At 44.8% G+C, this 15,719-nt stretch overlaps 2 protein-coding genes across 3 annotated transcripts in view; one reads left to right on the plus strand and one right to left on the minus strand.

Annotated features, from left to right (window-relative positions):
- Positions 1 to 1,646: 1,646 nt before the first annotated feature.
- Positions 1,647 to 5,505, minus strand: LOC147009808 (uncharacterized). The gene is made up of 3 exons (XM_085861655.1): positions 5,172 to 5,505; positions 2,852 to 2,870; positions 1,647 to 2,505 (listed from the first exon to the last, which is right to left on the minus strand). The coding sequence occupies exons 1-3, from the start codon at positions 5,238 to 5,240 to the stop codon at positions 2,171 to 2,173; spliced, it is 423 nt and encodes a 140-aa protein (XP_085717781.1). The 5' UTR covers positions 5,241 to 5,505; the 3' UTR covers positions 1,647 to 2,170.
- A 2,207-nt stretch (positions 5,506 to 7,712) lies between these two features.
- The window catches only part of LOC147009809 (disks large-associated protein 3-like), a 125,592-nt gene continuing 117,585 nt past the window's right edge, over positions 7,713 to 15,719 (plus strand). For both annotated transcript variants that reach the window (XM_085861142.1, XM_085861144.1), the window contains exon 1: positions 7,713 to 8,086. The gene's annotated coding sequence lies outside the window, so the exon portion shown is untranslated. The remainder of the gene's footprint in view (positions 8,087 to 15,719) is intronic.

Here is a 15,719-nt window from a genome sequence, read left to right on the forward strand (position 1 = left end):
TGAACCATCGCCGTCTCCAGACTTGTTTTATAACTTTTGCTGTATTTAGATTAAAAATTACTATAGCTGTAACCTTTTAAATAAGGAGCTCATTCCAATCACTAATTCTTAACTTACTTGAGTTTATTGCTGCTTATAGAGAATGCAAGCACAATACACTTTGTCAAATATATATATATATATATATATATATATATATATATATATATATATATATATATATATATATATATATATATATATATATATATATATATTTCACATATATCTTCTTCTTCTTCTTTCGGCTGCTCCCGTTAGGGGTCGCCACAGCGAATCATCCGTATGATCCACATAGTGATTTGGCACATGTTTTACGCCGGATGCCCTTCCTGACGCAACCCTGGTCGCCTCTTACGACACAGGGATATGATACACCTATTTTAACCGGGGTATACACCGGCCCAGTATACTGGTACTCATTTCGCCGACCTCGGAAGGATGACAGGCTGAGTCAACCCCCTGGTGTATTAGTTCAGTGGCCCAACGGGGCTTGAACTCAGGACCTCTTGGATCCCAAGCCGCTGCCCTTACCACTGCGCCAACACCAGGCTATCTTATTTCATATATATATATATATATATATATATATATATATATATATATATATATATATATATATATATATATATATATATATATATATATATATATATATATATATATATATATATATATATATATATATTTCACATATATATATATATATATATATATATATATATATATATATATATTTCACATATATATATATATATATATATTTCATATATATATATATATATATATATATATATATATATATATATATATATATATATATATATATATATATATATATATATATATATATATATATAGCTCTTTCGCAATCCACATTCTCAAAAATATAAAGCTTAGACTTAATAAGTCTGCACAAAGGATGCACCTGAGTAGTTGCTTGTAGTATGTAAGAATTTTTTATCCAGATACTAGAAAATTTTAAATGGTTTCTCATCAATGAGGGATAGGGCTAAAAATGATATACTCTATCACACATATCTCAAAAGGTTTTTGGACGAATTATGACAAAACTACGTGGACGAGTTGGGTCGGTGAAAGAACAAGCTGATTCGATTTTGGTTAAGGTCCGGATGCAGATCCGACCTATCAGTGGCATACAAAAGGTAAATTGTTCATCTTGGCAGAGGTATGCCCTCTTCTGAGTGCTGTTCTTGTTTTCAATATTTTGTGGCACGTAACTCTCCTGCCCCTCATTTCTCCCCACACCCATTGTTTGTCCAAGTCTGCCCCGATCTTGGCCTTCAACTCTGCTGTTGGTGTTTTCCACTTTTCTCAACTGTTGCTTTTGTCCTGTTGTGTCCTGGTCCCTTCAGTGTACTGATTCTAGCTCTACCAAGAGCCTTGACTATGTTTATTAAAAAAAAAACTTTTCTGAGTGTTGCTTAGACTAGCCTGTCACTAAACCTATCAAATAAAATTCAACAAAGGTGTAAAACACTTACAAGATTGAGGGAGTGAGAAAAAGAGAAGACAAAGCTTGGATCTTGACCAAAACCTCTTTCTTCACACTCAGAAGAAAAGAACAGATGAACTAGACATCCCACCTCTCGCCAAAGACTTTATTCAAAGAAACGGCAATAGTCCCCTTTTCTTTGGGAAATTCTAGTGAGCATGAAAGCATGACATTTCACATGCTCTTTGGATTCGTAGATTGTCTCCACGTGAATAGATCTACTCATACAGTATATACAAATGAAGGTAATGAAAACTACAGTAGCTGAATACCTTAACGAAGATGTATTTATTTCATCTTATTTATATTTGATATTTTCAACATGGTTGTGATTCGTTTTCTTGGAGGGAGGTTGGATTGGATATCGCAGCACCCCCCCCCCCCTCTCGGAGGTGAGGATGCCCCTCTTCAGTTCCGCTGCCCCCGTCTTTACACACTCCGTGACTTCAAAATGTGTAAAATAATATATGAAGTCGTGAGAATGTTTCTTTTAAAGTTTGGACCTTGAAAGCATATACAAGTTGTCGAACTGCAGAACTTCATGTGTGTGGTGCAACGGAGAAACTTCTTGCACGCGATGTCACAATCTCACGTCATGTCTTGTTTTGTTGTACATTATTGTTGGTAAAGATGCTGTGAAGGTAAGTCACATTCTTGTCTACATTGATGGAAAATCTTACCACGAGGACAATACAAGACCTGCGCCTGGTTACTATGGCAAATGTAATACGCGGACCTGTTTAAAGGGTCTACATATTTCCCGTTAGCTCTGCGTGAACAGAAATTATGAAGAATCCGACGTTTCTCGCATCGTTTCGTGTGATCGTTGAAAACACGATGCTGAAGGCAGTGGAACTTGACGGCTTGTCCTTTGGTGCAGTAATAGTAAACATGGTCATCCCGGGGGTCTCTGTACATGCCGTCGACCATCGAATGGCAAACGAAATTCCCTGAAGATGTAAAGATAAAAAGAAAATGACCGTTCGTTATCATTCAAGGCAGAAGGCAGAAGAGATACGTTCTTTTGTAAGAGTATTTTTTTATTGTAAAAATTCTGCTTAAGGCCTATCTATTTATTATGTACGCAATTATGGCTGCATTCCTGTGGTTCATGCCCCCTTCCTCTCCTTATTATTATCTCCTTCCAATCTTCTATCTCTCTTGCTCCTTTCTCTGCCCCGATAGGTACGTAGTAAGTAGATAGGCCATTTTTTTTATCAGGCAACTGGAGCGTTAACGAGTACGAGTAGCCAAGAAGGTTATGAAATTAATGATTTTAAAAAGGGAATGACTTACCTGTTTTGATAACGTGGTCCTGCAATGAAAATAACACCAGGTGAGTCACAATTCAAATCGTAATGAAAGAATAATTATGAATGAATGGAAACGCATGAAGGGAAGGAAGGGAGAAAGAGGGCTCAAGTAACATTGTTCAATTGCTGCTGATTCAATCCTCTTCGGCTATAGTGGGGCAACTTAGCATAACAATTGTGCATTTTGTGAGGAAAGCACCAAATTTGGAACACTAGTAGCCTATTATATTATGAACAGATTTCGATATTGGGCCATCTCAAAATTTTTGATGGCAGTGGAAAATGGCTGCCACAGCCATCAGCGGCTGAATTTGAGATGGCCCAATATCCAAATCTGTTCATCATATGATAGGCTGCTAGTGTGCCAAATTTGGTGCTTTCCTAACAAAATGCACAATCGTTATGCTATATTTAGCTAAGTTGCCCCACTACTATTCCTCCGTCCTTCCCTTCTATTGATAAACCGGATAAGCGTGGAGCGTTCAAAAATAACTCGGAACTAGATAGTCACAATGTAGTCCAGGACTCGCCAAAACAAAGATAAACTACAGAAAGGTGTTCAGGTGAATACAAATATATCTTGTTACAAATTAAGTATACTTGGGAAGTGAAAAAATGAATAACATTGGCGTGACCTGGGGTGTGTTCCGTGAGCAAGCGGCTTGCTATCGCTTGCTAAGGCAGTTCCTTACCAGCCGGTAATGGAGCACACCCCTGGACTATCCCGAGTATCAATAACCTTGGTGTATTCTCAACTTTTGTGTACACACACACCACACACACACACACACACACACACACACACACACACACACACACACACACACACACACACACACACACACACACACACACACCTGACCACACCTAATGTCACTTGCATGGACATGGATGTGAACCTTGATAGAGTATAGCACATATGGCTCTTTCAGCACTTCCAGACTATTTCATTTTGGGTTTCGGTAAGTCACCCTCTCCCCAGTTCTCATGTTGAAACGACGCTCGAGACACCGAAGTAGGTCACGACAACCCCGATGATTGATTGAGGATGAAGAAAGTAGTCGTTATGGGGGTCCATTCCATAATTCCTACATAGAATGAAGAACTAGTCTTGCCGGTGAAGGCTAGTGTCCATCTGTGTTGATGGACAGGTAGGAAGGTGGATAGAATCAACAGGACACTGTGGATCGTTGTATGCCAACCACCATGCGCAGCAAGAACGAGTTGATGTTTCAGGTGTTAACCCTTCGTCGGAGCAAAAAAAAAATTAAAAAAAATGTAGACTTGATGTTCAAAAGGTAAGCTTCTTGTTTCCCTCTACAGGTAGCACACACCTCAATCAACTTCCTCTTCATTTCATCCACAATTCCCAATGTTTCCTTTAATGGGAACCGCAGTTTTTGGTCACTCCACCAAACCATCGACTTGCTTTATGAACCATCAGGTATGACTGGGAAACGATGGAAGGAATAGGATTCTTGTTCTTGGAAACATTACCGACCTTTTCTAATAGATCAGAGACTCAGTCAGAGAAATACATGTATCGTTCATGGTGAGGTCATCCTCCTTCATATGCAGCACAAGGCTGTGGGTAAGCATCATTGGCTGAGGGCACAGCTGTGCCACTGATGCAATGCCCCTATTACCACCACACTATGCCTGGTGTTGGCTTAGTGGTTAGGGTGGTGGTTTGTGGATCCTCGGGTCCTGAGTTCGATCCCCTGCCAACCGTTGAATTCACACCAGGTGGGGTTGGTTGCTCGGCCTGTCATCCTTCCGAGGTCGGCGAAATGAGTACCAGTGCACGAGTAAAAGAGGGCACTGCATCAGTGGCACAGCCGCACCCCCAGAAAATGATGCAACCCCAGAAAGCCTTGAGCTGCATACCAAAGAAAAAGAAGGTGCACACGTTGAAGTATACACGAGTATCTTTCGTTCTCGATTTTTGCAATGACCTGACAGTTTGGTCGACCGGTTGGTTGAAGACTCGGATCTTTCTCCGCTGGCTACCTGGTGTGGGGTTTGATTCCCACGGATGCTCACCGTCGCCGACCCGTTCGTACCTGCATATATATATATATATATATATATATATATATATATATATATATATATATATATATATATATATATATATATATATATATATATATATATATATATATATATATATATACCAAACACCCCTCAAAACGAGTCGAATGGGAGTGAACCGAAATTATCTGCTTCATTGGGGTTATAATGTTATATATAATATGTATATTGAAACAATGGAAAGGTGCACGATGTGTCTGTATCCTTACCTGCTGGGCAAGAGTGACGGTGGCGAAAAGGATGCATGAGGTCACCACGACCAGGGCCACCATGTTCATCTCAGGACGAAGATCGTCCTGGAAGCTTCGTCCTGAAATGGATGACTCCCCTGCACCAGAACCCGCTCTTTATACCCACAGCTTGGAGGTTACACCGACACCTCTGATAATAACGTGCGAGCAGCGAAGCCGCTCTCACTAGATAACTGACTTCTTTGTGCACAGAACGTGCAGCCATCGCGTGCACACAGCGATCTCCAAGGTTCCCATCACAGATAAGCTTCGCTCTTCGCGTGTTTTCGTTTTCTTCTTCTGTTTGGAACATTCTGTTCTGATCTCGTGATTTCCCCGTTAAATTCCCCCCCAACCCCCCCTCCCTGCCCCCTCCCCCATCCACAGATACAACGACTGGCACGACGATGGGGGCTGCTCTCGTGGTGCACGCTGCCTGGTCTGGATTCGATTCCCCGAGATAGGACCCGCATGGAATGCTCCTTTGGAGGGATCATTAAGCCGGCTGTCCAGGTGTGCTGCATAGCAAGCATTCGCCTGCCGGTGTTTTTGAAGAGGTGTAAGAGCAAGACACTGTATTCAGGCTCCCTGTGCGACTTCTGATCATTGCTGTTCCGAGTTGAGTACCCGCTGGGTAGGCGATGGCAATGATACGAGGAATGAAGTGGAGAGATGGTCACACTCTGTCTTCACAGAAAGGGAGGGAAGTATCACGACCAGTCAGTCCAGAGGTGTGTTCACTTACCAAGCGGCTAGCTAGCGCTTGCCAAGCCAGCCATTCCTCACCAACGGTTTCGAATGGAGTGCTTGCTAAGAGTGCTTAAGCCACTTGGCGAGCACGCTACAACAAACTTGGGAACTGAACAAATCCCGGGATTCTCAGCTCGAACCGAATTCTGAACGGGTTTGCCACTTCGACGTCGGATACTCGACTGATGGTGATTTTGGCGGGAATTTGTCAGTTGTTCAGGTCGCTGGTAATGGCTCGCCTCCTCGTCACGTGACCATTGACGTCTCCCAACATGCTCCCAGACGGGTCCTCCGGCTTAACGTCCATCCGATGGCTGGGGCACCCGTTGATGCTTTGTGCCCTGCCCACGAAACACCAGGATGGCAGTTCGTAGCTGGGTCGGGATTCGAACCCAGGGTAGACAGCTGCGAGGCAAGCGTTCGTAACTTCGAGGCTGTCCTACCGGGCCGGGATTACGAGGGATGTGAACGATACAGCTCGAGTACTTGGCGAGACCTTCAGAAACTTGGAATTTAGTCGGGGTACACCAGCTCATGATGGTCCATCATAAACCTGCTCACGATGGTCTATCATAAACCGGCTCACGATGGTCTATCATAAACCGGCTCACGATGGTCTACTCATAAACCGGCTCACGATGGTCTATCATAAACCGGCTCACGATGGTCTATCATAAACCGGCTCACGATGGTCTATCATAAACCGGCTCACGATGGTCTACTCATAAACCAGCTCACAATGGTCTATCATAAACCGGCTCACGATGGTCTACTCATAAACCGGCTCACGATGGTCTACTCATTTCGAAGATTCACCTTTAAGATCTCTAAAATGGCACAGACGTATGGTATCGTTTCACCGTGCAGAGATGTCCAAATGGCATCTTTGTGAGTTCGATCTACTCACATGAAGGACTTTCCAGCTGACTCAGAGGGTCTTTCCACAAATTATATAATTTTTTTTTGTATTGGCTGGCGTGTTCGTGCTGCCACATCCGAACCCCTCGCGAGCTCATGGTGCAGGAACCCAGGTTCAAGTCCCATATATACCACGGTCCATCGCTGTTTGTCATTCTTGTGAAAGCACAATGATGTTCGGTCCATCTCAGGGGGCGATAAAATGACCGTGACCTTTGAGCAAGGGGGAAAGATCCCCTGAGTTTGGAGATAGGGTCAAACTTCCGAGGTTGCACGTACCTCCTTCTTTACACAGAGCGCTCCAATACCAGAGTAGGATGTGAAATCCTCATCATCATCATCATCATCATCATCATCATCATCATCATCATCATCATCATCATCATCATCATCCCATCTGTATTGCCGAAGCAGTTTCTTCATGAGGGTCATGCTGGGTGGGCTGCCGTTGGCTCAGGGCAGGAATTCCAGGTCGGGATGTCGGAGATAACTCGCATCCTCTTCATGAAAGACCCAGAGATATTTAAGGTCCATCAACGACCAATCTTGGAAGACGGGTCCTCCGGCTGCACGTCTATCTGATGGTCTCAGCACACACATCGATGCCCCGCCCTGTCTGTGAAGCACCAGGGAGGTAGTTTATAGCTTGGTCGGGATTCGAACCCAGGCACGGAAATCGTTCTCTCTCTTTCTCTTTCTCTTTCTCTTTCTCTTTCTCTTTCTCTTTCTCTCTTTCTCTCTTTCTCTCTCTCTCTCCTCACAGTTCAACTTGAACCTTCCACGCTCAACCCGGACCATCACCCTCATGATGTCCGAGCACGACTGCGCTATAGTCATGTGGAACCCATCGAAGGCTTTCACAAATCCCGCACACCAAGGCTGCGGGAATCGAACATGCACGTCACGTGGCGTCGCCGATCGCACACGACGGCTGCACCGCTCCACGGTAATTTATGCGACGTGCATGGGCGGGATCGCCCCTGTCGGGGCGGTCGGTCAGACGTCGAAGCTGCTGCTCCCGAGGCGAGAAGATGCGCGCAGCGACCCCGTCGCGCTTGCAACGTCGCGTCCTGACGACGCGTCGCGCAGCTGCGTCCTTGCAACACGTCGCGACGGCCGCAGCTCCTCGCCGACGTCTCTCGGAGCCCGCCTAACGGTCGGGGAGCCTCGGGCTGCGGTGGAACGATCTCGTCATCCGTCGCTCACGGTGCCCCGCTGAGTCGCAGGTACGACGGAGATGTTGCACGGTCGTGTCAAGTCTGCAATGAGCTCGTCGTCCGATTTCGTGCCTGCGGACGATCTGATGTCCGCTCGTAATGGCAGGCGCTGCACGGGAGAGGATTGAGAACGTGACCGCATTGCAACATCGTTTTCATCAAAGAACAATTCGTATTTTTTTTTAAAAAAAGACCCATTTGGGACGATGTTTGCAGAGCTTCCATTTTCTAAGCTAATTCTCGTACTGGGGGGTTATTAATATTATATAACCGTGAGAATCTGGAGCCTCACCTCTCTGGACGAGCTTGTAACCCCCCCAAATGTTGCATTTAATAAATAAAAAAATCTCATTAGCCCAAACCCCAAGTACCGTCTCCATCCGTCTCCATCGCTCGAGAGTCGTTCATAATTCGTGCTGTATAAGTGTACCGAGCGTTGTTTCATCGTCCGGCGTCATGGCCTGCCTGCTCACCAGGCATTCCGCAAGAGATTTACAAACATCCTCGCAGAACGTGGTTCGAGAGAACTCGATTTCGCCGCATTGACGATAAAACACCGATCGGACATCCCGAGTCTGATACCGGTCCGTTAATGTTCACCTGACCCGGCACCCATGTCGGTCTTCGCTCGAGCCGTGCTGAGAGCGCGCGGCTCGCTTGTGTGTGTCCACTTCGCAAGCATGCCGTGAAGAGTGCCACGCTGACCCGTGCAACGGCTCAATTTTGATCGCTCCCCGAACTCCTCCAACCTTATTTCCGAACCGATGATTCGTCCACCTTTTTCCTCCCTTTGTCAACCCAACCTCCATTTTATTTTCCCCTTCCCTCCTCACGAACTCCTCTGCCCTCTTTTCTCTTCCATTTTATTCCTTTTTCTTGCCTTTTATTTCCCCTTATTACACCCTCTTCCCCAACCCCAAGTTCCAGACTATATGTACATACGTATATGTATATTTCCCCTGAAATGATGTCACTAGCAAGAGAAGAACCCACCACCATGCTTAGATGATGTCAAAGCAAAATAATACAGAAGAAAAGGGTTGAACATGGCCGTGCAATTCCAGCTTAACGGAGCAGAGGCTCAGGCGGTGCAAGATCAGGGTTGACAGCTTGTTGGCTGCAGATAAAACTGGGCTGGATGCAGATCAGGAAAATCTCAGTTCCTCTATTACCATCCAATCACACGATGAAAATGACCAGTTCTGGATGATGCCATTTCTTTGATCGGTGCCATACTCGTGCCTGTCATGGTGGTCCGAAGAGAGCAGGCAATCCTCACAATCTTACAATCCACACGGACCTATGATGTTTATCATAACGACAACTTCGCTATTTAACGCCCCTCCAACTACCAACCCCTTCAAAAGAGTTCCTAGAAAAAAAAGTCTTCCTTATCCCTGTCTCGACCACCTCCACTACCACGACCACCACATGCCACCCCAGCTCGAGAACATTGCTTCACAGGCTATAAGTGGCCTTTTCCTGTGCTTCCCTAACTGGGTAGTCTCATTGAAGAGTGAGGTGACAGAGGGTAGAAGGCACCCACCACACTAACAGTGGAGCAATGGGACAACCCGAGGCTGCAACAAGGAGGTGAAGGTGAACGAACACGAGGAGAGACAAGATGGAAGGAGACGTAGCAACCTGCAAATTGACCGGGAGAAGTGGCGATGGGTTAATATGGCTAGATTAAATCACGGATGGGGATAGACGATTGCCTGAAGTGTTGTATTGCCAACTGGAAGACCTGGAGAGAAGAGTGGGATTGAACATACAGTGGAGGTGAGTTGGACGTTTGGATTTGGGAAGTTTCACAAGGAAAGAGGGTTGCTAGACAAACCAGTAAGACTTGAGAGAGGGACGTGGGAGAACCTAAGTGCAGAAAGAGCAGATGGAGCTACACAGGAGGATAGGTGGCAAAAAAAAACAGAGGCCAACTAGATGATATTCATAGAATACATACCCTGCACAGTCTTGAGAAGGACTTGGTGTGAGCCAACTCATTTGTTTGTTTTTTAATTTGATCCAATATGGCTGCCGGACTAAGTGGCCGATGATGTCATCTTTATAAAACAATATTTCCCGTGGGTAGTTGATCAATTCGTTAAATTTTGCATTGATCGGTTTAGCGGTTTCTCCTACGAAGATTTTCAAAGATTTTCCCTTTGATCCAATGTGGCTGCCAGACCAAGTGACACAATGATGGTCATTTTTATGAAAATCCTGTTGAAATTTCAAGTAAAACGGATGAAAATTGACAATTTTACAAATTTTGGCCAATGTTGACCTCAAAAATAATTGGTAGTTGAATTAAATGACAAAATGTGCACATGCTCTTCAACTTTCAAGTCAATTGGATGAAATTGACAATTTTAGTTGGTCAATGTTGACCTTTTGGCCTGTGTTGACCTTTTGGCCAATGTTGACCTCAAAAATAGTTTGTGGTTGAATTTAGTGAGCTGATATGCAAATCCTGTTCAAACTTCAAATCAATCGGATGAAAATTCACAATTTCAGAAATTTGGCCTATGTTGACCTTTTGGCCTAAGTTGACCTCAAAAACAATTGGTGGTTGAACTCAATGAGCTGATTGGAAAATGCTGTTCAAATTTCAAATCAATTGGATGAAAATTGACAATTCTAGTCGGTATATGTTGACCTTTTGGCCTATGTTGACCTTTTGGTCTATAACCTGAAAAATAATTGGTGGTTGAATTCAGTGAGGTGTTATGCAAATGCTCTTTAAATTTCTCGTCAATCGGATGAAAATTGAGTATTTAAAAAAAATTAGCCTATGTTGACCTTTGGCCTATGTTGACCTCAAAAAAGTGATCGCTGTATCACATGGTCACGTAACATGTGCTCAAGTTTCAATTTCCTACCCTGAACGAATTTCGATGTATGCTCTTAACAAAGTGCAGACACTTATGACGTACAACGCACGCCATACGTACGTACGCTACCGATTGCTTAACCCTCCCTGTTCTTCGCTTCGCAAGCGCAGGGTAATGACCAGTCTGTGATGCGAGAGCAGCAAGTCCTGTTCCTCTGCTTCTTTGTGGGACATGCCAATGATGTTGAGAGCTTTGGCTACCACAGAATCCAGGAGAGACAAAGTGCAAAGTGGTGGCACATTGTGGGGAGGAGGGTGGCTGACAGGCAGGCCTAGACCTAGAGGTATGCACACCCCCCTCTGAGCTACCTGGATTTTGAATCTCGACCCAGCTGCAAACTGTCATCCTGGTGTTTTGCAGGAAGTGTGAGACATCAATGTAAAGAGTCAGCGAGCTATAAGAACAAATTACAAATTCCTGCCCTAACCTACAGGGGGCACTGCATCAGTGGCACAGCCATGCTCCCAGCAAGAATGCAACCAGCAGCCACAGGCCCCACCTGACTTGAATGGATGATTGGGGGGATATCAGCGGTCTATCGAGCAACATTCGGTCTTCAAAATTCAAAGAGCTACCTTTGGTCATTCTGAGCTCTTCAAATGGTCTTTTGGTTGGAAAACATTTTTCAACTCGAGTTCAACCTTGCCCACTGATGCACCGCACAGTCTTGAGAAAAATAACTTGGGAAGGGTCTTTCAACTCTTGCTTTGCATTTCCGAGCATGATCGATCTTAGCTTTGTTCGTGATCTTTGAATTCAAACAGGCGCCATGGCAACCATATGAAACCGATGGGTCAAATGGAACAGCCCAGAGATTAACCTTCTTACAACTCTTCTTGGAGAAACTGATGGTTTTGGAGCGATCTTTGACAAGAAGATCCACTCAAAGAAAAAGATATTTTGGACGAAGTTAGCGTTGCTGTCGCATCACTCGGTGCCGCCATTTTGTTTGAATCTCACTGTTACTCCGCCCTCAGAGCACGCAGCAAATTTGATTGGTCAAGAAGCCATACAATTTTGCTCAAGTCGAGCTAAACTGCAGGTCTTTGGAAGTGTAAACAAGGTGATTTGTGTTCTGCAGTGTTCAAATATATTGTTGCGGGCCGGCAGGGTCGGGTAGGAAGACCACTAGGTGGGGGAAGCTATCTCGATTACCAACAGACTCCCCGGAATTGTAGGCCGTCGCTCACGAATAATTCTGTGATGCGGCGGGTCGCATAACCCACCGTGGACGCCAATAACTCAACCGCGTGACCTCGGGTCCTCCTGTCTATGGGTTAATCGGGTTACCTAATTAATCACGTGATTTAATTACTGGGGAACGATGCCCTCGGTACACCTTGTCCGAACCGGAACACTCTACCGGATCGGATCACTTTTCCGGATCAGATGCAGCCGAGCGACACTGCTAAGTACGTACGGGCTAAAAGGAATGGATCATTGGGAATAAAGTCCCGGCTAGAGTCGGATTCGGACCATGCTGGACCAATGGAAGAAAAGACAAAAACGAGCAGGAAACATTCCTAATAATGATAATTTATTTACAATGGGTGAGGAAAAATATGTGGCACAGTAAAGATTTATTGGGGTATGTAACGCAGGGATAGAGGATAGAGGAGAGAGGTGTGGTGTGACAATAATACAAGCAACTTACAAAAGCAGACACAGGGCAGACTTGACGCGAGATTAATAACAGTAACAACAATAATGATCTTCTTCAGACTTACTTAACAGACAAGCGCCAGGACACTCAGACACACACAGAAAAAGAAACCCCAATGAGAAGGGACTTTTGCAGCCAGGGAGGGAGGGGGTTGAGGTTATGCTCTCGGTACCTGGGTGTTTCAGGGGAGGGGATGCTCCGAGGTGCGGTACCCGACAGTAGTCGCGTTGTCTCTGGTCCAAACCACACGTGTGGAGCCTGTGTTCTGAAGGAGGAGCTTGAGTGGAGAAGGGCGGAGTCCAGAGTGCGAGGGTGGAGTAGTGGGCGGAGACCAGAAACAGGAGGCGAGGTTGAGGTTGTGTGGGCGGAGATGAGAAGCAGGAACACACCGCGTGAAAACACCCACACACACTACACCACACCACCAAGACGGAGTTGCTTCTTTTATCTTTTATAGAGCCCGAAGGTCGGGGGAGGGGATCATGCCGAATTCGTCGTCATTGCCCGAATTGGGCACTTTGATTGGCCCCGACCCCTCACGTGGTCCGCCAGCTTTGGCCGGGTTTCGGGTAGACATTGGGGCAGCAGATCCTCCACGGCGGCGCGGTAGCCCACCCACCTTATAGCGAAAATGCACATGACTCGCCGCACATTGGTGCAGCAGGCAGATTTACTTCAGGAGTGATCGGAGGGAAGGGTACCGTGGGTTGTCGTGGAAGCTCAAAGCGACAGTCCAGCACCGAGCGCACGTCACGGATTTTGCCTCAGAAAAGAAAAGGAGAGTGGGAATGAAATGGAGGGGAAAATGATTTAATAACCCTAACTATTAGACCTTCGCAATGCACTCCCCGTTGTCCCACTAAACAAAAGGAAGGGGTCTATCCACACGTATATTAATGGCATAACTGTCTTGGGACACCTCTCTGTTGTATGCATGCAGTTCCGAGAACCGCAACAATATCATTCAATAGAAATATAATAAAGGTTTTAAAGGTTATAGAGAATTAGAATTTATTCTGAAGTTTCCTGCATGTCGAGGGGGTGGGGGGGGGTACACACCTTTGGGTTGCCTTCCCTTTGGTGTACGTATGTTGTTCACGGTGCCAAACCTAGCAACTTCTCTAATGACTGCAAACCAAGGTGATGAACGAATGTACAGGTCAGCTAACAATCAAATGGATCTTTGTCAGTTGGTGTCTGTGACTCCTGAGTGACGTTAAGTGATCACATCAATAATGTAACGTTTTTGAAACTTGGATTTCAAATAAACAGATACAAAGTCAAATGAGGAAGTTCACCATTACATACAATGTTAAACTCCGATTCCCGCATTTAGTTGTTTCTGCCACCCAGTGTCCCAGTCTTGATGGCTCAACTCATGCGTGTTCACCTTGTCCACGTGGCTGTTGAACCATTGAGTCTTGTCGCGTCATTCCCTCTCATATGCTGGCCCATCCAGGATGATTGAAGAGCTCAAAGGAATTATTTCCCGATACACGATCTTAATGAGTTTTAATCAAGTGGATTATAATCGACTCCATGCATTAACAACTGCTCTGGACATTAACACTTCATTCACTCATCAGAGTTAAATTGAGCACGGGGACGATGGAAACGCACTTCTTGTCACATACCACCCGTCTCTCTACACCTCCCTCTCCTGGGTTTATATAGTATCACAGAACAATCCCGTGCGTTCCAGAAATTATGATTTTCATCCATACTGGAAGTTTCGTTTAAGAACGTTCCAGCACCTTGAAGAATTTCACCACGCAGTTTACAGTACAATACTGCCATCTACAATCAAAATTAGCTCATTACATCAAGCAGTTTATATTACAATTTACGGATCCGTGCTAAACAAAACTTATTACATGTAAGCGTCAATTTTAATTGTTCATTTACAGGCATTTACTAATGCAAACAAATACGACAACATCTAGCTTTTAACTGACACCACCACTGATGCACCGTCTTCTACAGCGCGTGTAAATGAGTTATGAGTTATTAGTGCCTGTTGTTTGTGTCCTTTATGACGTCCCTAAAAACAGCAAGTTTCCTGTTTGGAATGATTTTCAATTTTGTTTAACGTCCAGACCGGCAATCAGACAAAAACAAATTACCTTCCTCCTCTGTGCTCATGCGTGATCAGATGAGATTCCATACAATTTGCCAAACTCGGAGCCAAAGTACTGCTAAACTGCATGTCCATGTTCCGATTCATGTTCTGATTCGTGTTCTGATTCGTGTTCTGATTCGTGTTCTGCAATGTTCAATTGAAATTAGGCAGTTCCTCCGTAACACACTGACGTGTGTACAGAGAGTTGTTGTTATTTCGTATGTAGCCTCTAGCTACTGGTTGCATCAACTTTTCTGGAAGCACAGCTGTACCACTCATACAGTGCCCCCTGTTACCAGTAAGCTGGTATTTATTTTGTCAACCTCAAAGGGATGATAGGCTGAGCCAACCAACCTGGTGTTATTTAATAGAAAGAGAGGGGCTTGAACTCAAGACCCTAAGATCTTAAGTCAACACCAGGCTTACAGACAAAGTGAATCAATTGCTTAACCATGCTTTGCCCTACGCTTACAGGGTAACGACTTCATAACAATTATGTTTTGCATTGTGTAAGACTGGGTCGTGGAGAAGCTTCGACAAGGGAATTTTCTTGCAGGACAAGGACATTTGAAGACATCAAGGATGCACCTTCTGAATGCAAAAGGACGTTAGGAGGGGAACGAAGTTCTGATACAATGGACAAAGTGAGCATGGCCTACAGAATTTGAACCTGGGATCTCAACATGATAAGCCTGGTGTTGCGTTCACGGTTAAGGTGACTGGCTGGCTTAAGATCATCGGTTGTTGAGGTCAAGCCCCTGTTGGGCTGTTGAATTAACACCAGGCAGGTTGACTCAACTTGTCATCCTTCCGAAGTTGGCAAAATGAGTAGCAGCTTACTGGTAACAGGGAGCATTGCATCAGTTGCACCCCGAGAAGATGATGCAGGTAGACGGGACACCCAGTTTAACGTCCATCCGAGGAGCAGGACACACATTGATGAATGAACATGTAATGCATGTGAAA

This window comes from Eptatretus burgeri, chromosome 17, assembly GCF_056783735.1.
Source record: "Eptatretus burgeri isolate ZD-2024b chromosome 17, Ebu_testis_v1, whole genome shotgun sequence".
In the NCBI taxonomy this organism is placed as follows: domain Eukaryota; kingdom Metazoa; phylum Chordata; class Myxini; order Myxiniformes; family Myxinidae; genus Eptatretus; species Eptatretus burgeri.